The following is a 27573-nucleotide window of genomic DNA, read 5'->3' on the forward strand; positions in this document are numbered from 1 at the left end:
GGCGGGGGCCCCGCAGAGCCGCCTTAAATCCCGGCCGCCCCCGTCTCCCTCCTTCCCTCCCGCTGTCCGCTCTCTGTCCGTCCCTCGGTCCCTCCGTCCCCGCGCGGCCACCAGCAGCGCGCCGGCCCCATGGGTAGGTGCGGGGATGGGTGTGCGGGAGGGTCGAGCGCGGTGTTCATCCCGCTGTTGGGTAGCGCTTTTTTTTCAGAGGGAGTTTGCTAGGGGTTGAGTCGTACGGTGGTTTGAGGTGCACGGGAGAACACATCTGTGCGGTTGGTCCTCCAGACTGGAGCGCTGCCTGGGCTCCCGACCTGAGATGCCCGACAAAACCAATGCTGGGTGCTCAACGTGGGGCATCCAGAGAAAACCAGTGCAGAGTATCCAATACAGGGTGCCCAACAAGACCGATGTGGGATGCCTGATAAGTCCAACACAAGTCCCATAATGTGGGGCACTCAATATGGAGTGCCCAACGAAACCGATGTGGGGTACCTAACGCAGGGTGCCCAACACAACCAGTGTCACTGCGGCCCAGATGGGTTGACTGCCTCTTGTAGTGGTGGAGATGAGCTGGCACAGCTTGCCCCATGGGCACCTGGGTCCTGCTGTCTTGTCAGGGGAGATGGTGGAACCCCTGTGAGGGAGAAACCCTCTGTGCTCATGTAGCATCAAGCTTGCTATGCTGTGGGTTTGTTTTAGTGCTGGTTGTGTCAGCCTCTTTCTGGAAGGGGGTCTGCAGCTGTTGGTCCTGGGGACAGGAGCATCCTTGTGAGGCTGCTCCGGGAGGAGGCCAAGGCTTAGCCATGTGAGAGCAGCTGGTTGTGAAGTAAGAACATCCCTTGTGAGATCACAATCTGGTAAAAAACAAACAAACAAACAAAAAAATACCTCGATATCTCAAGGAAATACAGTGGCTGTTATGTGTGAAAGAGAATAGTTCTAGGGTTTGTTTTTTGTGAGGAGCATTACTGAGGCTTGCCCTGAAGAGGGAGTGCACCAACATGCCACCCACAAACCCCAGATTTGTCACTGAAATTGGTGCAGAGTGCCAAGTGTTCTGTTCTTTTGGAGGTCTATCCCTGAGGCTGCCTGATACTGGAGTTGCTTGGGCAGTTTAGGTTCCTATGTTGAAATGTTGGCTGAGTAATACTGCTTATATAGTACATCATATTTTTATATATAATGCCATGTTCTTTATAGAATTGTGGATTTGTAGGTATGTGTACATATATATTTATATGCAATATATTACAGCATGTCAGAGCTGAATAGAGGAATAAAGCCAAAATACTTGACAAATAGGTGTCCCAAAAATGAAGTCAGTCAGCGTTCTCTGGAAAATGCTTTTGAAAGATTTCTTGCAGAGGTGATAATTTCACCCTATAGCAAGGAAAAAAGAAAAAAATACCAAAACACACAGAAAAACAAACAGCCACCTGCAAGTTCCATAATTATTATTGCAATTATTATTTAGTCTTTACCCGTGGCTTAGGTAGCAGATTGGAACAGACTGCTCAGGCTGATGTTCCCTGTGTGTTATGGCAAATGTGTTCTGAAAATGCTAGAAAACAGAAATAGTCAAGGAGTTAGGAAGGCAATCACTAATGCTTATCTACCTTCCACATATCTGCTCACACGAGTTGTGTGGGGGATATTGCCAGTACTTTTAATGATCTGGTATTTGCACGTGCCTTGCAGTTGGTGTGTTAGCACTTTCTGGATGTTACCTGAGTTTTAGGAAAGACATTCTCAAATTACCTTCGTAATACATTCTGTTGTTCCCATAAAGACAGCTATCCAGCAAAGGAAAGAATGCATTAATTGACTTTTTAAGTTTTCAGAAAAGGCTTTAATAAAGTATCATGCCAAACACCATAGTGTTGCTGTCAGCTGTTTTCATCTGTCCTGAACTATGGACTAAACTGTTAGCAAGCATATTTTTCTTATAGGAATCTATTATGGGCTCACTTATTTTGCAGGCAGGTATTTCAAAGTTCACGTCTTGTTCTTGGCCTTATCTTAATGATAATGAACTTGTTCATGTGGTGCTCTAGGAAATGCTGACATCCACTTTGTGGGTGCTGGCCTTCCTCTGGTGCAGTGCAAGCTCAGCCAAGCGTGCCCTGATGGACAGTGCTCACAGGACCCTCCAGATCAGCCTCCAGATGACATAAATGTGTGGCCTTGTGCATCACTAGTCAGGCTGTGTGCTCAGTGCTTGTTAGGTCTAAGAGATGGACAGGACTCAGCAGGACACTTCAGCTGTGTTCCTCACCCCAGCCTGTCCTGAAGGTGACAACCCTGTGAGTGAACTGAAGCGGGGTGCATCTCTGGAGATGAGCTGTGCAGTTGTGGGAGCGCTTGCCACAGTGAAAGCAGCACTTTGCCTCACTGGTCCTTTTCCATGTTTCCCTGGCAGCTTATGTGAATCTAAGCTTTAGCTACATTTTAGTCTGAAAAAAACAAAAGGAAATTGAGCTTTTTGATAGTCTTTTTGCACTCTAAGTCCCTCTGACTGAAAATTTACTTAAGTGTACGTGCAGTTAATGAACAATACTTGATTTGAAGGTGAGCTTTTTCCCATGTTCCCCTTTGGCTTTAAAGAAGTCTGACTCAGTTTCCATTAACATGTGTGTTGTTTTTTTCCTTCTCCCCCACAGCTGCAAAAAGTAAGAGTAAGGGCTCATCAGTGGTAAGTATTGCTCTCTTATGCTATAGTGAGTTGCTCTGCTTGCTCTTTGGATTACTTTGGATAAACTTAGCTCTGCAAAAAAATAAATAAATAAATCAAAACAGCATAAAAACCAACACCCTGTAAACATAAGATAAACATACTTTACATATAAAGTAATGAGTACCGACTAACACAAACACCAGATAGCCTGGCAGCTTCCTACACCCCAGCTAGACATTGGCACGCTCACTATCCTGATAAGAGGTCTGAAGAGCCTTTGGCCACAAAGATACCAGCTGGGAGAGGAGGGTCCCCAGAGCTCATCCTCACTGTCACTGAGCTGTCAGCACCTGCTGGCTCTCCTTGTGGCAATCTTCCTTGTGAATCTTTGAACCGTTAACAGTACCTCTTGGCTACATCTGACTGCAGCCTTGAGTTTCTTATCTTTCAAGGCTTTACTCTGCAAACTTTCCCTACAGACTTTCCCACAGCTTCCTCAGTAACTGAAGCCAAGGGCGTGCAGTTGGGTGGTGCCAGTCTCAAGCCTGGGATCCCCAGAGCAGAGGAATGTTATGAAGTCTTATAAATAAGATGCAGCCTCTGGGTTCTTGCCTCTTCTGCAGTAGATTGAATGTTTCTGGACCTGGGGTTCACAACAATTGTGTCAGTAAATGTATGCATGCGCATGTGTAATGCATGAAGGCACATCTAATAAGTGCTGAGACAAACCTTCATGATGGTTCCCCATTGGCTGACTCTGAAGCAGTGTTCACACTCCATTCCTAATCTTTTCCTGACAGCTTGTTTCCCTGTGCTCTCAAACTAGGCTTCTTCTCTCTGGCTTGCAGTGTGGCTACACAGATGTGTGCACGCTTAATGATCGTTCCCTGGCTTGTGCACTCTCTTCTCTGTGATCTTCAGGCTGCTAAAAGTGGTGTCGAGGTTGGGGATGGTCATCTGGAGCAGCTTGTGCATTCAGCTGAGCGAGACTGGAACTTACAAGTGACTCCTATCTGATCTTCATAGAATCATGGAATGGTTTGGGTTGAAAGAGACCTTAAAGCCCACCCAGTCCTAACCCCTCAGCTGTGGGTAGGGCTGCTACCCACCAGCTCAGGCTGCCCAGGGCCGCTTCCAGCCTGGCCATGAATACTTCCAAGGATGGTGCATCCACAGCTTCTCTGGGCAGCCTGTGCCAATGAGATTTGGGATAAATGTGGATGGTCTTCCTCTAGAGACACCTCTTTCAGTCCATGGAGGACATGAGAAATCAAGAGCAACAGATCTGTTTAGGCTTCTGGTTTCTGTTGCTCTGAAGCTGAATGAGTCCTACTCAGTGCTCACCTTGGCTGAAGTCAGATTCTTTGGATGAAAATTGTTTGCCAAACCACAGATAAGACATGCACAACAGTAGCCAAGGAGACAGCAGCTGAGGCTGCTTGGTCATCCTCATGGCTGAGTCATTCTAAAGCCAGTGACACTCTCACTACTTCTACTTTAATTTCTCTTTTATTATTTACAAAATCTTATTGCAGCACACTGGTTTTGTTATGTGCTATGCTGCTCATTAAAGGCTTTGTCCAGAGTCTACTGGTGATGTGAGCTCTCTGATTTACCCACTCCAGTCAGGATTTCCCAGTATCAGGTTTCTTTCCTTTCAAATATGAAGTAAACTGATTTCAAAATTCTCACAGCATGAAGATAAATAATGCCATACTTGTCCACGCTGCTTAAATTTCATCAGTTTCATCTATGAAATGTCCTATACCCCTCAACTGGTTATTATTAATTCTTCAAATATGCATTGCTTTTTCTTTCATTTGCAGACAGCTCACATATACACATTTGTTTATTATTAAGCACCAATGTAAGAAACATTAAATAACTGCTTTACTTGGCTCTTGGATGCTGTATTTAGATGGTTCCTGGACTCTCAAGCCCTTGTAAAACTGTATTATTCTATTGTTCCTAGCTGTCACTCTAATAATATCCAGATACAATAAAGTTTCTTAGAATTTAATCTACGGGTAAAAATGGCTTTAATTTCCTTATATAGAAAGTAGTTTTAAAAATATTAGAGCTGAATGATCTTTACAGTCTAAGTGGATCAGCAAAGTGGACAGGGATTGGTGTAGCTTTGGCTACAAAGTCCTGAGCTTTATTAAAAATCTAATTCTTGCAACTTTCAGAATTAAACCCTTAAAAAGTGAGATTATGTCAACTTGCATTTCTAGTAATTTTAATAGCAATTTTATCATACGGAATCATAGAATATCCCTAGTTGGAAAGGCTCCATAAGGATCATTGAATGCCACTCCTGGCTCTGCACAGGACCACCCAAAAATCAGACCACATGTTCCCAAAACAGACAATACATACCTAAAGATCAGACCGTATGCTCACCCGCTAAGAAAAGCATGTGGTCAGAAATTTAATTTCCAATTCTAGTGATTAGGGTAAGTTTACAACTGATGGATGGCTTTCTCCTCTGTCACAATGGGCAAGAACCGTGTCATAAGTTGTGTTGTAGCAGCCATGCAATTGCCCATTGCAACAGTTGGAGGATCAGGAAATCTGGCAGTTAGTGCCATGCGGTTTTAGCTTAGAAGTTAAGTCAGTTTTATTGGCAAGAAATGAAGGATTCTTTGCAAAGCAGAGAACTTGTAAGGAGAAGGAGCTTTCCTGAGATTTGTTTGAAGGAAATGGTTAATTAAATTGTTTGTCCTATCTTGTAGTATTTATCTGTAGAGCCGGGCTTCTAATTTCCTTATGCTGCTGGGGCTTGGGGTGTCTTCTCCAAAAATGCTGGCTCTTTGCTTCTTTGATTACCAGTCAAAATTACTGTGAGTGCTTAAGATTTCAGATGTGTGATGTGCACAAGCTGGAAATCAAACAAAACCTTGCTAAAGATGTCACGGGAAGGGAAGATGGGAAATCTGAGATCTGGGAACCAGGAGGGGAAAGTGGGAATTGATGCTTGATTCAGGCGAATGGTATCCTCCCATCTCAGCCCGCACAGCCTCCTCACCCTGAGCACCCAGCTGCTCTGACAGAGGCTGGATGGAGCTTGCTCAGACAGTAGGGCACAGCACACCATGGTAGTTTGTGCTGCACACCTCTGAGCTCCTGCTGTCTTTTGTTTCCAGCCGAACTGCTTTGGCTATCCCTTGAGCATCTTCTTCATCGTCATCAATGAGTTCTGCGAGAGGTTCTCCTATTATGGCATGCGAGGTACATCCCAAATCCTGCGTCTCCCTGTCCCTGCTGCTATCCAGCCTTGACTCTGCTTTGTAACCTGCTGTTTTGTTCTTCTTACAGCTGTGCTCGTATTGTATTTCAAGTACTTCCTGCGGTGGGATGACAACCTTTCTACAGCCATCTACCACACGTTTGTTGCTCTGTGCTACTTGACGCCCATCTTGGGAGCGCTCATTGCAGACTCTTGGCTGGGAAAGTTTAAGTCAGTGCTTATTCTTTTCTCAAAAAGCAAACAAACAACAAACCAATAGACTTGAGGATCTTGTTTTTCCCCCAGATCTGAAACTGCACTAGGGATTACCAAAATTACAAATCTGCTCATCTGTTAAGCTTAACACCTGCAAGTAGCCATTGAAATAGTGAAATACTACTGAGACTTTTAGAATGTATTCTAAAACATTTTATAATTTCAGTATTGACTTGAGTCAGTGGGAGGTCTTACTGAACTGCAACATTCTTATGTTATGAACTATTTTTGCCTGCATGTAGTTGCTCAGAGAAGTAATCCTGAATGAAGTGCTTTAAGTGCTTTAAAATATAGCCAAATTACTTTTAACAACCTGATGTTGCTCTTCTTTATAAATGTCACGATTCTAATAGTATTTACTTTGCCAGAAAAAGCCCAGTAAAGGGTTTTATTGAGGGCTATGAGTGAGGAATGCTGTCAAAGGTCTCCCAGAGATTAGAGATGAGGCTGTCCTTGGAGCTGATTGTCTGCAGGTTGTGCGGTCTTCTACCAGGCTGATGGCCTCTGGGAGACCAGCTCTGTAATCAGTGCCAGGTGTTCTCTTTGTAGCTGGTCTGATCAGTGACATCTCTTTGCAAACAGTTTGATGCCCTGCAGGTTGAATATATGTGTATCCATTAGTTTAGATGGCATGCTTTAAAGAAGGACCTGATCACTGAGTGTGTGCTCCCTCTGCTGCTCTTGTACCAGGGAGCTCCAAGTTGCTGTGAGGCTTTCATCAAACATCTGGGTTGTCCTAGATCCCTGAGCTTTGCCCTTTATTACTGTGGGCTGCTTTGCCTCTGGGGCTGCTGCTTCTGAAAGACAAACTACAGCCAATTTTTTAATTTCCAACAAAGTTTGAATGGAGCCAATTCTTCTGTACGAGGAGGAGAAATGGATGTTAAAGGCATGGGAGATATAGTGGTTTTGTAATATTGCCTTCACAACAGAATCTCTAGGGGAGCTTTTGTCTTTAAAATATATTTAAGCTGCATGGAGGAAAGAAAAAAGAAAAGAAACGTAGAGAATATTTAAGCAATATTAAAATTAGCATAAGTTACATACCTTAGTAGAGTAGCCAATTTGTACTTCACTGTATGTGAAATATGATAATGGCATTTTCTTGAGCTGGTGGTTAAATGGTAACCACTGAAGATTTATCTCCCATGACCTTGTGATGTTTAGAGAGCCTATTTGTCATCTTGCCTTGCTTAGTTAGAGAGGGTAATATAGTTGATGCAGAATTCTGCTTTTTCACGTGTATGTATCAACATTTTGTTGTCAAGGTATGTAAAAGTTTATTTTCTCTCTTTATAACAGGACCATTGTCTCCCTGTCCATTGTCTATACAATTGGGCAGGCAGTCATGGCTATAAGCTCCATAAACGACATGACAGATCAAAACAGAGATGGCAATCCTGATAATATTGCGGTGCACATGTGAGTTGACTTGTACATGCATGTTCTCCAGGTTGGTGGTGGACAGGGTGGGCAACTTAAGATTTAAAATGATGCTACTTGCATTTCAACGGTCTCGCAGTCAACCTTTTATGTAAAACTTCAACTAAGATAGCAGAATGATTTCTTTCTTCATTTTTTTCTACTTTATCCTAGTGCCCTGTCTGTGACTGGCTTGATTCTCATTGCACTTGGAACTGGTGGAATCAAACCTTGTGTGTCAGCATTTGGTGGGGATCAGTTTGAAGAACATCAGGTATCTTCCACATTTTCAGTCATACATGTATTTTTACTAATGCTTTGCTACTACAGTAATATAATGAAGTACATATTTAGAAAAGTGTCTTATTGTAGTGCTTCACGAGTAAAACAAGATAGATAATAATTTGTCTTGAACCGTGCAAACTAAGTTGGTTCAGTCTAGGGTAAATGAAGTTGCTCTGGCTAGCCCTTTCTAAAATCATTTTTGAAAAGCATTTTTGTTTTTACTGTAGGAGAAACAAAGAAGTAGATTCTTCTCTATCTTTTATTTGTCCATTAATGCTGGAAGTCTCATATCCACTGTAATCACCCCAATTCTCAGAGGTAAGTCCACACGTTTGTTCATGAAGTACTTAAATAGCAATAAAGAATGAGTGTTGGAATGCAAGTCATACAGGATAAAATTAACAGGAAATTCAGTCTTCAAGTTTTCTTGTATGTCATCCAACTTCTCAAGGATGATGTACTACCAAAGAGTTTCCAGTCTGGATTGCTTTCAATCTAGCATTTTAAGTGTATTTTAATTTCACAGAGGTACAAATACTGCACCTCTTCCAATACCTTTAAAAACTGTCACTCAAAGTTGTGTTGTTCGGTAAAAAGGGAAAGTGAGAGTGCTCTGCTCTGGAACTGAAGGAGATACATTCTGAAGTGTGCCCACATAAAGTACAGAAGCATTTATGAATGTGCAAACACACTGATCCATGCAGTAAATCATGTTTTTATACGGTACAAGGTTGCTTTCTTTTCTGCTTACAACAAGCTTATGCAGCCAGTGTAGGGACCTGTTGGCGTGAGTTTGAGGAAGACCACTTTTTCTCTGGAAAATGCAACCTCTGGAATAACCCTAATGCACTCGACCAAAATTCTAGCCCTTAAATTCCTTGATGGCAACTGACTAGAACAGATCATGTGGAAGTGTTTTAGGGGTCTGCTTTATGCAAATTCTATTATTTCCCAAAACTGAAGGAGACGTGCAGATGCCACAACATGCAGTTTGCTTCCATGATGATACAGGGTAAAAACTGCCTTGGAAAAACTAACAGATTTGATTGAGGAAAGTTGTACCATTACTTTCTCTAATTGTTTAAATAAAAAAAGAATTTAAAAAAATGAAAATAGTAATTAGCTGCAAGCTATTTTTTTCCTAACGAAAACGCACTGGCACAAATTGCCCAGAGATTGTCCCAGAGAGAGCCTCCCTTCTTGCAGATCTCCAAAGTATGGCCCTGAGCTACCTGATCTGGGTGGCCCTGATTGAGCAGAGATTGAGCAGAGAGTAAGATGAAGTCCCTTCCTATCTCTACCATTCTAAGATTTCTGTGATGCATTATTCCCCTTCTCAGTAAGTAGAACTGCATAGTGGTCATCCAGCTTGTCATTTATCAGCAGAGACTCTTTTTTCCCTTGAGTCAACAATGAATGCAAGAAATAGAAACTCTATGTGAAATGTTGGCAGCAGTCCCTGGGATTTGTATCAAACATTACTTTATATTTCAGCTCAAGAATGTGGCATTCACAGCAGACAGCAGTGCTACCCGCTGGCATTTGGAGTTCCTGCTGCCCTCATGGCTGTTTCATTAAGTAAGTTGAACTGTTTCCATCTTGCTTTCTTGCTGTGGTTAGGTGATAATGATTTCTGAATCATGAGAAAGTAGTTGAAATCTGCAAGTATGAATCTCTAGAAATACCTGATTATTTCTGCAATATGTGACTTGGGAAACTTTTTTGGAGGGAGGGCAGATTGACCCAAAGTTCCCTCTTTTAAAGGAGAGACTGGTGAAGCTGAGGCACAATTAAGCTGAATGACTGTTTACGTACATGGATAGTGATAGGACAAGGGAGAACAGTTTTAAACTAAGATAGGAGGGGTTTAGATTAGATATTAGGAGGAAGTTTTTCACACAGTGGGTGGTGGCGCACTGGAACAGGTTGCCCAAGGAGGTTGTAGATGCCCCATCCCTGGAGGCATTCAAGGCCAGGCTGGATTTGGCTCTGGGCAGCCTGGTCTGGTGGTTGGTAGCACTGCACGTAGCAGGGGGTTGAAACTAGATGATCATTGTGGTCCTTTTCAATCCAGGCCATTCTATGATTCTATGATATGATATGAAATAGACATGTAATATACCATCTAAATTGCTTGGTGTGCTAGGTTATATAAATAAAAGGTCTTCTAAATGTAGGGTGAGAACTCAGAAAATGCAATTTTCAGATATTGTTCATAGTCCAGGATAGTGAACTGTGCAGGGTAATTGTCCTTTTACTAGTGAAATACAACACTGGTATGCCAGTGTTTATCAAAATGGTGTATTTTTACTAGCTGCTCTGCAGATTGCTCCTTGAGCCTTTCAGCTGCCATACAAAGACCAAGAAATTGATGCTCACATCAGCAGATTTTGGGGGTTGTATTTTATTATCTTATTTTTTTCTAATGGTTTGGCTGGTGTATGCTGTAGTGTTTTTCCTGGTCATGTCCTCTCCTGGACCTGGCACCCAGGTGGGCCACCAGCTCTGCTGACACTATCTTATCAGTGCACCCAGCCCAGGGTGACGGCGGCTGCTCGTGTTAGCCCACACCTTGCCAACACGTGGGAGGGTGAGGCTGGGGAACGTGTCTGCGTGTGGGAGCTGAGGGAATGCTGACAAATGCTGTAGCTCAGGTGACGCCTCACGTGTCCCTGCATGATGTGACATGCAGTGTCCTGGGTTCTTGAGTTCCTATTTAAGTGCAGCAAGGCCAAAGAGCAGATCCAGAGTGGCTGTTGCTTTGACCATAACGCACATCCCACCAAGAATGGCCACTAACCTCAAGAGTATCACGGTTTAGTCTTGCATCTTTAATAGTAATATTTACTGATATTTATTAATTTGATTTGTTTTACTGTATAATAACACAGCAATAGTCATGCTCATTACTCCTTACAGAGTTTACTCCCAGCTTGATGCAACTACTTAATTATGTTTTTCACACTAAATTATTTGCCACTGTTTTCAATTAACCACAAATTCCTTTCTGTTTGCTTATTGCAGTTGTATTCATAGCTGGAAGTGGAATGTACAAAAAAGTTCAGCCACAAGGCAATATAATGGTCCGAGTTTGTAAATGCATTGGAGTAAGTAGTGCTTGTATTACCTAAAAGCCTGACAGGAACCTTCAAAGCTGCCCAGTGCACCTAGTGCAGAGTTCTTATATTGTATGAGAAAAACTCTTTTCCTTCCAGAAGACTTCTTACTGACACCTCCAAATTTAGACTGCCTTTTTATTTGTCTTTATTCGTATCTCAGTTTATCAGAAAACAAAGCAAGATATTAACAATGTGTGAAAGCTTATCCCATCTTCTGGGAATTATCCTTTTGCTCATTCATGTTCTTTTATAAAGCCTTGTAGGGAGACAGGCAAGTATGCACTGACCTAAGTCAAGAGGCAGTTGTATAACTTACCACAAAAATTTATTGGCTATTGAACAAATTCACTGTTTACAGTGCAGAGGATATTGATCTCCTCTGTACTAATGAGGCTGGGGCATTATATATCAGTGCAAGTCTGTGAGGAAGGGAGCTAAATTTACTTTCTTAGCTCTGCATACCCCAAACTTGGCAGTGTCTCGACTTTGAGATCAGGGCACTTTTCTCATTCATGGGCTTCCCCATTCTCCATGAAGACCTGTGAGGCTGTTATACCCAAGATCATTGCTTGTCCTATAAACACTACCCAAACCAAATCTCTGTATGTGCCTCTGGCCATCTCCTAGACCACTACCCCTAGAGCCTGCCCAGCTTGGTTTTTGCATGTTGTCGCACTTAAAAAGTTTGTGGAGTCCTTCAGGACTGTATTTTGTGCATATTCAGTACCATTAAATTTCTACAAGTTGCAGCTTCTTATAGTGAAATGTGCTCTTACAGCCATTCAGTTCTGAGAAACAGTGCATTTGACATTCTTGTGCTATATGTAAGTTAGTCTTAAGTATGCAGGTCTTCCAGTTCCTAATAGTAATCCACTTTAGAGCTGCTCAGAGCAGATCTGCTTGGTTTACTTGATCCCAGGTACACACTTGACCGGATAGGCAGTATGAGGAGTGCTAGAAGCAAGAGTGTCTCTCTTAACTATAAAACAGCTTCTATTATTACAAATATTTTAACATTATTAAACAAAATTCTAATGGGTTCTCTCCAGTTTGCCATTAAAAACAGGTTTCGGCATCGCAGCAAAGAGTATCCAAAAAGAGAACACTGGCTAGACTGGGCAAGCGAGAAGTATGATGTAAGTACTGTGTGAGCACTGCTGTCCCTCAGCATCCCCTGGCCCCAGTTCCTGTGCTGTCTGCTCTGATCCATTGCCTTGGGAGCTGGGTTAATAGCTTTTGCACCTCTTGATCATGTACAAGTTAATGGCTTATGTCCCATAGTCCCCTAGCTGTGTCCTTTGCTCCCTGCACCCTACACACCCTGCACTTCTGTCAGTGTCAGCACAAACCTTAGCCCCTTCCCTTCATTTTACTTTTGCCTATGTGTAATTCTCATGAATGAAATGCATTCCACAGTTCCTCTCCATTCAAATGCCTCCTAAGCAGCACGGCTAAAGCCTACCAGGAAAAAAAAAAACAGTGTTGTGTAGAGCTAAATCTGCTGCCACTGCAGTGTGGATGTGCCAAGAAGAGCAGACTTTTCTGCTGCCAGCGTCCCCTTTAACTGGCACCCCACCCTGGTGTTATTTTAACAGAAATCAGCAGAAGTTCTGGCAACATCCAAAGTTCAGGATATGGATAAACACTGCATTAGAGGTCTCGTGTCTCCACCTGCTGCTGCGCGAATTGCAAATTGCAGTGGAAGTGTTGGGTTTTTCACTGATTTCTTTTTTTTGTATTTCCTCTTATCTACAGAAACGACTAATTGCTCAGACCAAGATGGTGTTGAAGGTGCTTTTCCTTTACATCCCTCTCCCCATGTTCTGGGCACTTTTTGACCAGCAGGTAAAGTAGAAATGCTTTGCTCTGCAGTTCTAAATGTACCCTGTTGCTACATGTTCTGGAGGCACTGCACCTAAAAAGATCTTTGTGTAAGGGTGGGAAGTACTTCTCAGCAAATTCTTCAGCCCAATTATGATGCACAATGGTTACTCAGTGCTCACACAATGTCCTGTGGTCCAAGAGCAGTCAGCTGACTTATCTGGGCATTCCCAGGAGTGATCCAGTGACTGGGGCCTCTCTAGATCCCACCAGCCAGCATGTGGCAGATGAAACAGTAACCTACAGCTTTTTAGTTCCCACTCTTTTCTGCTGTCAGTTAAGGTGCAGTGTGGAATCCTTATGAAAGCACTCTGGGGAGCCAGAGAGGTGTATGCCATCTTGCTTGATCCCTCAGATTTGTAACAAACACCTCACATCTTGAAGTATAACCCTGTAATTCCCATTGATTTGGATGGAGTGCTCAGGACTCAGGAAAGCAGCTTTCATAGTTAAATATTGCAGAATGAATTTAGGAGGGTATCTGAGAGAATCAGCTCTCTGTAAGGCAGAGTGCATTACATTCTGTAGACTGCCAGGGTTATGCTTTAGTACTAGTGAGCTATAACTACGAATGTGACCTGCTCTAAGATTCCCTGGTATTCCTCCTGCTCTTTTGACTGTATGAGTTTCAATAGGGCCAAGTGTTGGGTCCTACATTTTGGTCACAACAATCCCAGGCAACCCTACAGGCTTGGGGAGGAGTGGCTGGAAAGCTATCTAATGAAAAGGGACCTTGATGGACAGTCAGCTGAATATGAGCCAGCAGTGTGCCCAGTGGCCAAGAAGGCCAATGGCATCCTGGCTTGTATCAGGAATGGTGTGATGAGCAGGACTGGGGAAGTCATCCTGCCCCTGTACTTGGCACTGGTGAGGCCTCACTTTGAGTGCTGTGTTCAGTTCTGGGCAACTCAGTACAGAAAAGACATTGAGGTGCTGGAGCAGATCCAAAGAAGGGCAACAAGGCTGGTGAATGGCTTGGAGAATATGCCCTGTGAGGAGAGCCTGAAGGAACTGGGGCTGTTCAGTCTGGGGAAAAAGAGAGGCTGAGGGGAGACCTTATTGCTCTCTTCCAATATTTGAATGGTGCTTACAGTGAGAGCGGTGTTGGTCTCTTCTCACTGGTGATAGGTGACAGGATGAGGGGAAATGGCTTCAAGTTGCACCAGGGTAAGTTTAGGTTGGATAGTAGGAAACACTTCTTTACAGAAAGGGTTGTTAAGCACTGGAACAGGCTCCCCAGGGAGGTGGTTGAGACACCATCCCTGGATGTGTTTAAAAACCACGTGGATGTGGTGCTCAGGGACATGATTTGGTGGAGGGTTGTTAGAGTTAGGGTAGTATGGTTAGGTTGTGGTTGGACTTGGTGATCTTTAAGGTCTTTTCCAACCTGAGCAATTCTATGATTCTATCCCAGACAATGGTGCAGCACAAGTGCAGAGGCTGCAGATGCATTGGTACAAGTCGTCTCCCTCTAGGCTGGGGAGCATGGGCATATTTTTGGGGCAGAGGGATGGAAGGCAGTGGAGTCCAGTGCTGCAGTGAGGAGCAGCAGGTCAGGGCCGTAGGCTGTAAGCACCTGGCTGACAGCCACATGCCAGCTCTGTACAGCCTCTGGCTCATCTCCTGCAGTGACAGCTGAGAGAAGCATGTGCTGGAAATCATGGTGAGCCTCCAAGTGTGGAGCATCTGTGCATCTGTGCTTGTTTCCTCTTGTTTCCTCTCTTGAGTATTATTTTTATATGATTTTGTGAAGTCAGTAAATAAAGTGAAATGAACCATGAAGATCACTTTGTTCAAACAAAGTTAGCAAGTTATCTTTGTTTTTATTATACTGTCCACCTTTCCAAACACTTTACTTATGAAAACAATTTAAGAGGAGATTTGGGAGACTTATTAACCATGGGATTTAACTCTCTCTTTTTCTGTCAAGGGATCGAGATGGACACTGCAAGCCACAACAATGGATGGGGACTTTGTAGGTGACTTTTTTTCCCCTAAGATTTACCTTTCATGCCCATTTTATTTGTTTGTTACTAACATTTTATTTTTTTTCTTTTTCCCCACTAGGGAGCTCTTCAGATTCAGCCAGACCAAATGCAGGTATAGTAATCTTGACAATCCTAACTACTTCCCAAAGATGATATACTATTATATATAGATATACTGTTATATATATAGATGATATACTATATATTATTGCCTTTTGTAAAAAAGGACTTTGAAAAATACTTAGTTCTTTTTCTTTTTTATGTTCATTTTTAACAGACTGTCAATCCAATCCTGATTATAATAATGGTCCCAGTTGTGGATGCTGTGATTTATCCTTTAATCCAGAAATGCAAGATCAATTTTACGTAAGTTAATGTATTTACCTGAGTTCAGCAGAGGTTCATTTTAGTGATTTCTTTAAAATGCTCTTCTTGCTCTAAACAAAAGCAAGTTCCAGCCATGAGAAAAACAATATAGTATTAAAAATGGGGTTAATATTTAAAACATAGTAAAAGAACTCTGAGTAGTAAACAAAGGCGCCACAGACCACAGGAGCGGAATTTAATAGGAAAGTAATAATGTGGTTTCTCTTCAAGGTGAGGTCAAAGAGATGCTATCTACCATTAATGTTTTCCGTTTCCCTATGACAAACACTCCCTTCCCCTACCAAGTATCAGAAGTAGAAACACAACATTATCTTTAGCATCTGATATCTTCTGGGCTTAAAACTACCAGGGACCAGATGTATTTTCCCTTCAGTCCCAGGGAGGTGTTCACTGAGCCAGTTTTAGAGAGTATTGCATGTTACTTTTAATATTGGCAATGAACTGGCCAGTGTTTGCAAGCAGAAGGAGTGGAAGAGGCTCACCAAACTGAACAAGACAAAGCAAAGCTACTGGTTTCTAGACTTCTGTCAGCACCAGTGATGCTTCTGGACTTGGCTTACGTTGAGGTCAGGTAGCTCTGTTACAGGAGCGGCTCAAGCTCCCAGCAATCAGCTTCTCAGCATTTTGCCCTGTGTTCCTAAAACACAAGCTCTCTCATTCCCTGGGTTATCCCAACCTTCGTCGCCTGTAACATCACATTCATCTTCATATTTCTTTATGTGCAGAATACATTTCTTAGAATAAAGTCTATGGAGCAAGATGCATTCCTATTTTCCCATCCAGTTATGAAAAACTAGTGGGAGGTTGCTGTGCTGGAAGCACCTCTGTTCATTAGTGGATGTTCTGCATCAGACAGTGGATGTCATAAATAAAATAGCTACCATACGTTCACTCTTACAACTTAACTGAATGTCAGTAGTTGCCTCCTAATTCAAAATATTTCCCTGACTTGCTCCTTTCAATATTTGATTTAAACATAGGGATATAGACAAGAGTTATTACTCTGTTGTACAAGGTGTAAATTTGCCTTTTCATTGTTTTCTAAGTTAGCGATGATGTGGTTTTTTTCCTTCTGTTGACTTTTCAAATGCAGAAACCCCAAAACAATTTTGTTTAGGTGGTGCTTAACCCTAGGAATGAGCCCAGCAGATGCAAAGCAACAGGAACTTAACAGGAACTTAAGCAGGAAACTTAATTTCTCAGTAGTGTAACTGAACTCTATATAGGATAGCTAAATGCTGACAACATCAGCCCTTCAAATGGTGATGATCTGCTATTTGTAGCCCTATTAATGAATCAAATGTTTGTCTTAACTTACATATTTTGTTGCTGCATTAGGCCCCTGAGGAAGATCACTGTTGGCATGTTCCTTGCTGGCCTGGCTTTCATTGCTGCTGCCCTTGTGCAAGTGCAAATAGATGTAAGTTCAGCCAGGTGCATGTACTGAATTCTAATATTTTGTTAATGTAGAACACCCTTTTTAAGATGAAAATGAGTCAAACACTGTGTGTAAAACACTTGTAAATCAGAAATAAGTATGTGTGCACAGAAGTAGAGGGGAGGAAAAATATAAAAGCATATTGCAACCCACTGAGTTCATAAGTAGTTATATTAGAGTGCTAATCACCATCCCACAAACTGTCTCATCTGTTGTTATGATAAATCATGCATTAAAGGCAGCCGCTGGTCTTTAAACTGAGATTAAAAGCTGAAAACCAGAGATTTTCCCGAACAGGGAGCTGCTTTGTATCTCTGATCTCTTCTGACATCTAAACTGGAGGTGAAGTGTGATTCACCACAGCCTGGGAAGCATCATCACACTATGAGCAAAGATGATTTTATGACACTTATTTAAGGCAGGACTCGGCACATCTAGATTTTCTTGCTTCAAAGGGAGCTGTCATGTTTAATACACGTAAAAGATGTAGGTTTTCCTTGTAGCTGGGGAGTCAGTGACACCTCTGGGAGGTAATGACTGCATTCCAATGTCTGAATTGCCATCCAAGGGTCCACTTTTCTTAGTGTGCTATCAAGATGAGCTCTCACTTCTTAAATACCTTTTGTGAGGAATGAGGAGATCACTATTTGATGTCTGGGCTCACAACTTATTTTGCCTCTGTTTTCTGATGGAGAGCAAAGCATCTGGCCTTCAACAGAACACATCCTGAGTGCCTTGCTCGAAGGATTAGAGCTGTACATAAACACGTACTCGCACTGGGCAGAAACTTGGTCACAGCTGGTAAATCTCCAGACTGTTGCACGGGAGCATCCTGCAGAAAGGAAAATTTAAATATATTTTAGTTGTGTGATTGTACCTAATGAGAATGAAAAAGACCAAAGTACAGGAGGGCTCAGGCAGAACTGAAATAAGTGCAGCTCTTGAGGCTCTACAAGAGCAGAATCTATTTACCGTTAGATCAGGTGGAAAGTGGAGCCTCCAGAAGTTGTTCATTTTCTTTGGACTCTCGCACTGCACAGTGCACTTGTGTGCTTCTGAGCAGCACGAGGGCTGGGAAAAGGAGTCAGAACACAGCATAAAGAAATTCAGAAACCTGTACTCCCATAGGATATGGGGAAAAGCTGTCCCCTGAACTGTTGGTATTGGCAGCGCCCTGTTAGAAGAGGATCATGGAAGCATTGTGAAGGGAAGCAGTTGGAAAGCTTTGAGGCTAGTAACTAAAACATGATTAAAATTGCGTTCTTATGACTGACAAACAAATCATCAGGCAAATGCTAATCTTCAACATGAGATAATTAACAGCGTAGTTGTTACAGTACGTCCATCAAGTGACTTAGGATAGAGCACTGATTTACTTCTTTCTTTCCTACAGAAAACTCTTCCAGTTTTCCCTGCAGCTGGACAGGCCCAAATCAGAATAATAAATCTAGGTAATAGCAATGCAAATGTTACATTTCTGCCTGATCTTCAGAACGTGACTGTTCTTCCTATGGAGTCGGTAAGTAAGGGGAGATGGGGAATAGAAAGTCAAATTTGAATGAGCAAGTCAAAGTGGTTCTTAACTAATGGTTGAAAATTCAGTATTTTCTATGTGTTTTTTTTTTTTTCCCTCTATGCCATTTCTTAACAGTAAGGACTGCTATTCCTTTAAATAATAATGGCCTAGAAAGTCATTGCTCTTACTGTAAGTGATCACTTATGTGAACTGGGATATGTTTCTGTGCCTACCTCACTTGAGCTCCAGATTTTGCTGTTGAAGAACCCTTTCAGGGTGTTTTACAGCACAATTTTGATTGTTAGCTCTACTGACTGCAAAACACAGTGGAGCTGATGGATCTTTGTAACAATGAATGCAAGGAAGTCTTACCAGCACATTCTGTGGTAGTCTGCTGTCCTGCTTCCATAGAAGAAGGGAAGCCCTCTTCCACTCTCCTCCAGAAATAGCTCACATGGAAACCGAGCTGTGGGGAAAAGATGAGGGTGCCCAAGCTGAATCCTGAAGTGGAATTGATATAACCATGATGCACACCTGAAAACAAAGGGTGTAAAAATATTCCATTCTCTACCATAGACATAATCCAGATGTTTTGAACTGTACCATGCATCTATAAAGCAAAGATACATATTTTTTAAATAAATGTGTTAAATTATTTTTCAAGTTGTATTACATTCCAAGCTTGTGAAGTGTAGTAAAAATATCTAAACCATGTATCCTGGCAGAAGTAACTTGTGTTATGCTGAAACACGAAAGGTGCAGTTTGGATCAGCATCTTGTAGGAAGTGTTGCCACGTGGAAAACGGTTTATACTCGTGCTGCCTCTGTTGCTAAACAGAATTTTGCTAACAGTAAGCTTGGTTTATCTGGAGAAAGAAATACACAGCAAAATGTACAGCTTTTCCACAATGCTTGTAGGAAGCTTGTGTTGCTTTGAGGTTTGTGTAAAGGAAGAAATCACCGATCAAACAAAATGAGCATCTGGTGTAGAAAAGATAACAAGAATTGAAGTCAGGAGTTGCTCACAATCTCTGTTACTTTGGATGTAACGTACCTGTAAAATTTTGATTCCCCCAAACTTCGGCATTTCCTCAGAGGTAGAGACAAATGCTATTGCATGGGAATTCACAACAATTTGTCGTCTTTGTAGACAAACTACAGGATATTTGAGACTTCTCAGTTAAAATCTGTAATCATAAACTTTGGGAGTGAGAATAGAAGTGAAAGTATCGACTCAACAAGCAGCAACACGCATACTGTCACCATTAAGAATGCAGCAACAGGCATTGTTTCTAGCTTGGTAAGTCTCCCTAAATCCTAAGAAATATATCAGTGCCATAGCAACTATCTATGTGGAGTGGGGGAAGCTTGGAGGACAAGCTCTGGATAGGTTTTCTTTTTTGTTTTCTCTCTTATTCTCTTTGCTGCCTGAGGGAAAATTGTTCCTGAATTGTAAAGAGCACGGCAGGATACTGGGGGGGAAAAAAACCAAAGCAAACAAAACAAAAAAATTCACCAATAACCTAGCTTGACAGTTACTGTTTTGCTGAATTTACGTGTGTGGTCTTAAAGAATTTTCCAGTAGATGTTTCTTAGCAGGAAGCTAAAGATAAGGTTTGGAATCTTGCTCTGAAACCTCTGTGAATTCTCAGTTGTATGTAATAGCGCACGTTTAAGCAGTTCACTGATGCCAATGAAGTGTCTTGACTAATGGTCTCTTCCACCAGCGGTCGGATAATTTCACATCAAAACCAGAAGAAGGAAAGAATCTAATCAGGTAAAACTGATGTTGTTCCTCAGCTTTTCAGTGGCATGACTACTTCAGCCTCCCTCTTCTGGGGATTCTTCTTGTTTAATGTCATTTTCTATATTGTAGGAGATTTCTAGTTGCTGGACACCTCAGTTAGAGGTTTAGGGGGTATAGGAAATTCCAGAACAAAATTTATCTGAGCTATCTTACATATCTATTTAGGGTATACCTTAGCTAAATCTTGGAAGTAGTTCTGCTTAGAATTTTTTTTGTTGTAGACAATGTGTCTACCTTCTTTTGAATTGCTGGTAAGAAATTTCCTACAAATTATGGGGGGTTTTTTTGTTTGTTTTTTGTTCTTTTTTTCCATATCTTCCATTTGTAGACGTGTTTGTTACTGCCAGAAGTAAATACTCACTTTTTTCATTTCCCTATGAAAGCAATAAGATGATGTAGGTCTGTCTTGCTTCTTGCATTATCCGTGCCTTCGGGGATTTACGGTTCTTTCAAAAATGTTCATTTTCAAAAGTAAAAGGAGAAGGCTTAATACTCATACTGCCAAAACATGAAGTAAAACTTGAATTGTTTGAAATACTAACCAAAGTATTCATCTCTTATATGTTAAAGGTTTGTAAATAATTTGCCTCAGACAGTCAACATCACTATGGGTGACACGGATTTTGGAATACTGGAAGAGACAAGTATCAGTAATTACACCCTTTTTTCAGGAGGAAGGTAAGCGTCTCCCTTATAAAAATCTAACCTCTTAAAGAAATAGACATAGGGCATTTTATTTTACACAAAATTGTCTATACATATGGATTGAATTGTTTTTTTTTCTTTCTTCAGAACAGATGATATAGTAATTGTTGCAGATTCAACTAATTGCACAGTAACTTCAGAGGCATTAGGATATGGTGGTGCTTATACAATCATAATTAATGAGGTGAGTTGCTGTTAAATGGGCAATAGTTTTCCATTTTAATGTTCTTTAATTGAAAAACACTTGAACAATTATTTCTCTTGCCCTTAATTAAACATATAATTCTTATGTTAAACTGTCTGAACATAAACACCAATAAAAATAACGATGAGCATGATAATGATATACTGCAAAAAATTCTTATTAATCACCAGGGCTTTAAATCCTTAGCCCTGCTTGACACTAAGTATTTGCATGAATTCTGCTGTGAAATAATTGCATTTCTTTACCTGCTGCATGGTGCTTCATACGCAATATGTTCTACTCTCACAGAACTTTACGTATGATTATATAGATGATATAGCACTATTTAGAATTCCTCTGGTGTACAGAATCTTTACCGCTGTTCCTAATGCATTGTTTTTTTATTTTCAGTGTTCTGAAGACGTGACTCAATTAAGATACATTGAAGATATCCAACCCAATACAGTCCATATGGCTTGGCAGATCCCTCAGTATTTCTTACTCACATGTGGAGAAGTAGTCTTCTCTGTCACTGGGCTGGAATTTTCATACTCACAGGTAGGCTTTGCTCTTCAGATCATTCACGTGTTAGCTCAGGACTCTTAAGCCCCTAACCTGTACAAACGGAGATCTCCTGAGGCTTCTCGCTCCTAAAGATGGTTCCTTATCACTGCTTTGTTTGCACAGTATTCTCTAGAGCCCCCTAGCGGGACCACAGGCAGGTGCAAAATGGGCTTGTTTCACTAGCATTCTGTTTTCCATGGAGCTTCGAGTACCACTCGAAGATTCGGTCACCAGTTTTCAAATCACCTCATACATGACTTTCCATTGAAAATAAATGGAACAGTACTGTTGCTGTTAAACCAAACTGGAGACTCCTCAAGTACAAATTCAGCCACTACTGACACTTCTTCATCGAAGTTGCACTGCTTTAATTTTTTTTTCCTTGCAGTCTTTGACAACAATTTGTACACTTTAAATTCCTTTGTCTTCTAAGTTCAATTTGTATTATTAGCTCTGTTTCTTCCCTCAATTCTGAGTATCTTCTGCAATTATGAGAATATAAATTGTGGCTTGCTTGGCTATGAAGCACTCCTTTTCTTCATTTATTGTGTACAAAGTGAGATAGCAGGCACATTTTACATTTGGCTACTTGGTGTACATGATGTAAAAAGTGTTTTAGCAGTAATTAGAAAGCTCTTGTTTCTCTTGTTCCTTCTTGAGATTTATTGAGTTCTAACAATTAAAATAAACAGGTAAATAAATCCCCCCATCCTCCTCCTCCTCCCCCAATGGAGAATCAGTGTTTATTATAGTGTGAATAATGCTGTAAACATCAGAAAGTGTTAGCAGTGTGACTAAAAATTAAGTGCTTTCCTTCTATAGGCACCATCTAATATGAAGTCAGTGCTGCAGGCAGGATGGCTGCTAACAGTGGCTTTTGGTAACATAATTGTCCTGATTGTGGCTGGAGCATCCAAACTCAGTGAGCAGGTAAGTGCACAGGCACTCAGCGTGCCTTTGTATTGCGCTGTTAGAAAGAGGCTCTAACATGAGGGGAGTCGTGGCTGATAATTCTCAGCCATAACTTTTGAACATCAGGCATTACAGTGGATCTCTATTTATAAGTGGAATGCACAAGGCTTAGCTAGAAGAGTCTTCCAGTCAGCTGTAGAATTTTGTGCTTGACTGAACAATCCTTTAAGAGTATGTAAGCAACTGAGTTATGAATCTTTACAATCTATTTTGGTTTAAAGAAACAAACAAAAGAAAAGCTTTAACAAATATTACTTTAACAAAGGTTTCTACCCTTTGCATCAATTGTTTACCACTCCTACCTCTTGCTCTGTCAGAGTGTTTCACTTGGCAAACAGCAGAGTCTAACATCTGTGCAATAGGCTGCTTCTCATGGTGTGGAAGGTCTGGGTGAGGACTTCTGAACTGATTTAGGACTAAATTCTGAAACTTCTGCCCACTGCTAATCAGGCCTCACCTGTGTATGTCAGCCTTGCCATGTCCCTTCTTTCTGCTGGCACCATTGGTTTCAAACCTCCTTCCTTAAGGCATGAAAGCAGTCGTTCTTCTGATGAAGAATATTTGGACAAATCTTCTTCAGACTACTTATGGCACTTCCTAGTGAATCAAAAAGAGTGATGTTTCAGAGAGGGAAGAGCCTGTCTTTGAAAAAGGTCTGTCAGTCCTGGTTTCAGCTGAAGTAACCAGAGAGAGCGTGAAACACAGCTGTTGAGGGTTTTCAGATGGAGAGAGATAGCACTTTGAAACTAGAGTTACTAGTCTCACTCTCCACTGTGATCCATAGAAACATATTTAATATTTAGTCCTCCAAGACATGCAGTACTTGTGCGTGCTGAGTTCCACATTTGGAATTGAGTTCACTGCTTGCAAAAATGGTGTAATTCTTTGGAAGAATAACTGCTGATGGCTAAATTATACTTTTTTTTTTTTCTTTTTTCCAGTGGGCAGAGTATGTTCTCTTTGCTGCCTTGCTGTTTGCAGTTTGCATTATTTTTGCTGTCATGGCGTATTTTTATACGTATATTGATCCAAATGAGGTTGAAGCCCAACTTGATGAGGAAGAAAAGAAAAAACAAATAAAACAGGATCCAGACTTGTACGGAAAAGAATCTGAAGCTGACTCTCGGATGTAGAAGGTGTATTCAAGAGCATTTGTAAATCATGGTAGCCTGTTAACTCTCCCTGCAATAACAGGAATCGGGGTATTGCTGACATCACTGGGTAATATACCTCATGGGAGAGGCTAAGAAAAGCTGTTCTGACTTAGCATACAGCCTCTTGGGAAGAAGATGAAATGATTAATCTCTTGTACAGAAGATGGCATCCTGAGGAAACTCCTGCAGAATTTGCACTCTTAAAATGTACCTCAAGCTTAATACCATAGCATTAAAATATTGAAATTGCACTTGGCACTATTAGACACTCTAAAAAGATGTATTTTTATACTGTATTTCAATTTTATAATGTGGAGGGGAGGGGAAAAAGGTGTTGCCAAGAAATAGTAATTGAAGCCAAACTGTCTGCACGACCCTTCTAGCCTCACTGTTACTTGAAAGCAGGTCACATATGCCTTAAATTCTTTTATATGTCCTTAAGGATAATGGGAAAAAAGCTCTTGGATTTCTCAGATTAAAGTGTCTATGCTCTACCTAGCAGTAACTTGGAAATGCACTGTGATGTGCTTTCTGTGCCTATTATTAACTGTCCGTTGGTATGTCCTTAATTAATTGTGTTAATGGGGTGTCCACTGAGGTGAACAGACAATGGCAAATTATATTTTGAATAACCAACAAGAATAAAACTTGTGTTGTAACAAATTATTGAAAGCAGTGTAAGAGTATGACTTACAGTTGCACGGATCTCCATCCACACACACATGTGGAATAGGGTGTGCGTCAACCAGGAAAAAATGTTTAGAAATTGAACTTCAAAAGGTGGGAGAGACTGTGCTGGCCAGGCCCAGAGCATGGCCAGGCAAGCACACTGACCAGCAACTTTTTTACATGTAGCTGGCACTTTCTATCTTGTCATCTCTCTATTCACCCATGCTTGTTCCTCTCCAAACCGTACTGACCTCTCCTTTTCCCCATCCCTGGTCTCATAATAAGTCTTGCACAAGGTGCTCTTTTCCTGCATCCCTCTGTGACTCTTGTGACCCCACTGGGCTGTAAGGTGATCCTGGAGAGCCCTTTCCATGGATACAGAGTGGTGGGCTGCATTCTGCTCCTGGGACAGCCCCAAGGCTCCATCTGCAAGAGTTCCTCTGAGGACGTCAGAGCAGCTCATGCAGAAGCCTGGGCAGCCCTTGTTAGCATTGCTCTGACTGTCCGTCTTGAAGCTTTGCAAAAGGAATCTTCCCTTGGGTTGGAATCAAGTGTTTTGGTTTTGAGGATTAGAGAGGTGTAAGATTTATCTCTAAATTTGTCACTGTTTAGTTTTGCATGCTGCTGTCCATACTATGAGGCTGCTTGGAGGGTCATCTTCTGTTACAGAGAAGACACACTGAAATTAATCCAATTAAAAGTCGATCATTCTAACTTCAGCTCTTGTAGTCAGACAGCAGTGTGATTCTATATTTCATACTTAATTCACCACTCTTGCATTTTTTTTAATGAAAATCTGTTCCAGCAGTCAGATTTATGCTTTGTGTGAATAGAGGGATGTGTATGCCTGCATCCTTGCTAATACTGCATACAAACTGCACAGCTTTGAGGTTTTCTCCTACTACTTATTATGACCCCTGGGGCCAGCTCCCTGGATTCATTGAAGTTCTTCCAAGCAGACTGCACTGCTCAGGTTAGCAGCTGGGGAAAAAAAGACCAGAAAAAGCTAACATAGAGTTAAAGCTTTGAGTTTAAATGAAACAGACTGTGCAACATAATGAGAGAAACTTTCTGATGATTACAGTATGCGAAGATCAGGGGCCTCCCTCTGCTGGAGGATCACCTGGAGGCTCTCAGCAATATTATGGCCACAAGGACCCAGCAGAAGAACTGGGTGTTGGGATGTTGTTGGGGAGGAGGGTCTGGGGTAGCTGTTTGATCAGTGCAGAGAGCTTGAGGAGATGGGAGCAGTATGAGCTTGGATGAAAGGGAGGGCATTGGCAGTGTGGTGTCATGGGTGAGGCCAGTGCAGAAGCAGGTGCAGTTTTTTGCCGTGTAGTCTTCATCGTTGCTTTCTTGGGCAGCAGATGTGGCCAAACCACTTGTGATTTTGTGAAGGGTCATCTTCAGTGAGATGCAGATCCCAGAGCTTTTCTGCAATGGGACAGCTCGTAGAAACTAGACCGTATTATTTTTATCACAGTGATGTAGAAAACACTAAACTGACATCCCTCTGCAGTGATGCAGTCAGAGCATCCTTAAGGAAACCTGCTTAGCACAGAGCTCAATGATATAGCCTTGCCTTGGCAGTGGACTTATGGGAAAGAAAAGGCTGGCTTTCCCTGAAATGCCAAAATGGCTGCAAGACCTGAAACAGTCATAAGGAGACTTTTCTGGTGAAAGTGGTTGTCTTGGGGAATGACAGGCTGCATTTCAGAAGTGAGGAGGGAATACAGTGTGGAGCTAGGAAGCTGTGTAGCTGAATAAAAAATGCATAAACATGATGCAAGAGCCAGGAGCAAAGCTGAGCAGGGCCCTTTTGCAGCACTTGCTCTCTATCTGCTGTAGCCACTCCTCATGTGACCTGTGTCTGCTGTGAGCGGCAGATAAAACCCTGATGAGATTAAAGTGAAATCTCAGCTGCCTGCCCATGTGAAACTGCATCTGTCCTCCACTTCTGAGACTCAGCTGATGACAGTGCATGTCCCCGACAGTTTCTTTCTGTTATAGGCCAGATAGACCTTTTTTACTTCATACTGAACATTCACTCCTTACAGTTGGGAAAATAACTTGATTTGATTTTTTTAAAATCAGGAGTCCTGGAGCTTTGTTCTGCATCCTTGGTATTAAAAATTGGAAATGTCTTTACTTAGGTAGGAGTCCTATATCCTAAAGGTCTTATCCTGCAAAAGTATTTCAAATAAAGGTTAATTCAATTGGCACAGCTGCTTCGGGCCCTTGCTGTACCTCAGCAGGGTGATAGGATCAATGCTGTGAGACCAAACTGAATTAACGACACTGAGCACATCTTGTGCTGCAATCTGTTCCCACATGTGGGCGGGCAGGGCTGTCAGTGCAGCAGGAGCTCACCCAAGTCATAGTCATCAGTGGCCTGGATGAGCATGAAAATGAGGGCTATGTTTAGTCCAGGTTGGGCTTTTGGCCACAAGGCTATACTCAGGGACTACTCATTCTCTTTAGTACTAATAGGAATAAAATACACAAGCATTTCCTTCTTTTGTTTAATGTTTTTCATGAACTCCAGACCTCTTGCACCCCTTCCTTAATTTTATGGCCTGGACATTGGATTCCACCCCAGGGTATTGTGTCTGGGAGCACATTTCCCCTGCTGGCACCCACTCGTCGTTTGCAGCCACCAGATGGCAGAAGACTACACACAAGTGACTGGAAAAGTGCAGTGGCACTGAACCTGGTGCAGCGAAGGCCCTTCCTCATCATTGTTCCCTAATGATCTTCCACTAGTTCTCTCAAATTCTAGGTTATCCTACAAAAAAACAACTGGTGAATATATCATTATTGCTTTTCATAGAATCCAAGAATCACCAAGGTGGGAAAAGATCTCCAAGACCATCCAGTCTAACCGTCCACCTACCACCAGTAGTTCCCCACTAAACCATGTCCCTCAGTGCAACATCTCAGTGTTTCTTGAATAGTTCCAGGGACTCTGGCTTAACCACCTCCCTGGGCAGTCCGTTCCAGCACTTGACCACCCTTTTGAAGAAAAATTTTTTCCTAATGTCCAATCTGAACCTCCCCTGGTGCAACTTGAAGTCACTCCCTCTAGTCCTATCACTAGTTAGGCAGGAGTAGAGGCTGATCCCCATCTCACCACAGCCCCCTTTCAGGTCATTGCAGAGAGTGATAGGGTCTCCCCTGAGCCTCCTCTTCTCCAGACTGAACAATCCCAGCTCCCTCAGCCACTCCTCATAAGGCCTGTGCTCTGAAGACTTGCGCTTTGAAGATGAGGGGACGGTTGTGTGCTTAGGAAAACAGAGATATCTT

The 27573-nt window shown here is 42.0% G+C and overlaps 1 protein-coding gene across 1 annotated transcript; it reads left to right on the forward strand.

Annotated features, from left to right (window-relative positions):
• Positions 1-66: 66 nt before the first annotated feature.
• On the forward strand, positions 67-24267 carry SLC15A1 (solute carrier family 15 member 1). Its single transcript, NM_001303166.1, is given in 23 exon segments — positions 67-133; positions 2661-2692; positions 5821-5905; positions 5993-6134; positions 7482-7601; positions 7776-7875; positions 8114-8204; positions 9381-9464; positions 10911-10993; positions 12055-12141; positions 12761-12850; positions 14817-14861; positions 14954-14986; positions 15152-15240; positions 16600-16681; positions 18093-18218; positions 19366-19515; positions 19943-19992; positions 20593-20700; positions 20815-20911; positions 21323-21469; positions 22298-22405; positions 23389-24267. Coding segments are annotated over 23 exon segments (2145 nt in total). The 5' UTR covers positions 67-129; the 3' UTR covers positions 23581-24267.
• Positions 24268-27573: the final 3306 nt, after the last annotated feature.

The sequence above is a fragment of the Meleagris gallopavo genome, chromosome 1 (genome assembly GCF_000146605.3).
Source record: "Meleagris gallopavo isolate NT-WF06-2002-E0010 breed Aviagen turkey brand Nicholas breeding stock chromosome 1, Turkey_5.1, whole genome shotgun sequence".
Classification (NCBI taxonomy): Eukaryota; Metazoa; Chordata; class Aves; order Galliformes; family Phasianidae; genus Meleagris; species Meleagris gallopavo.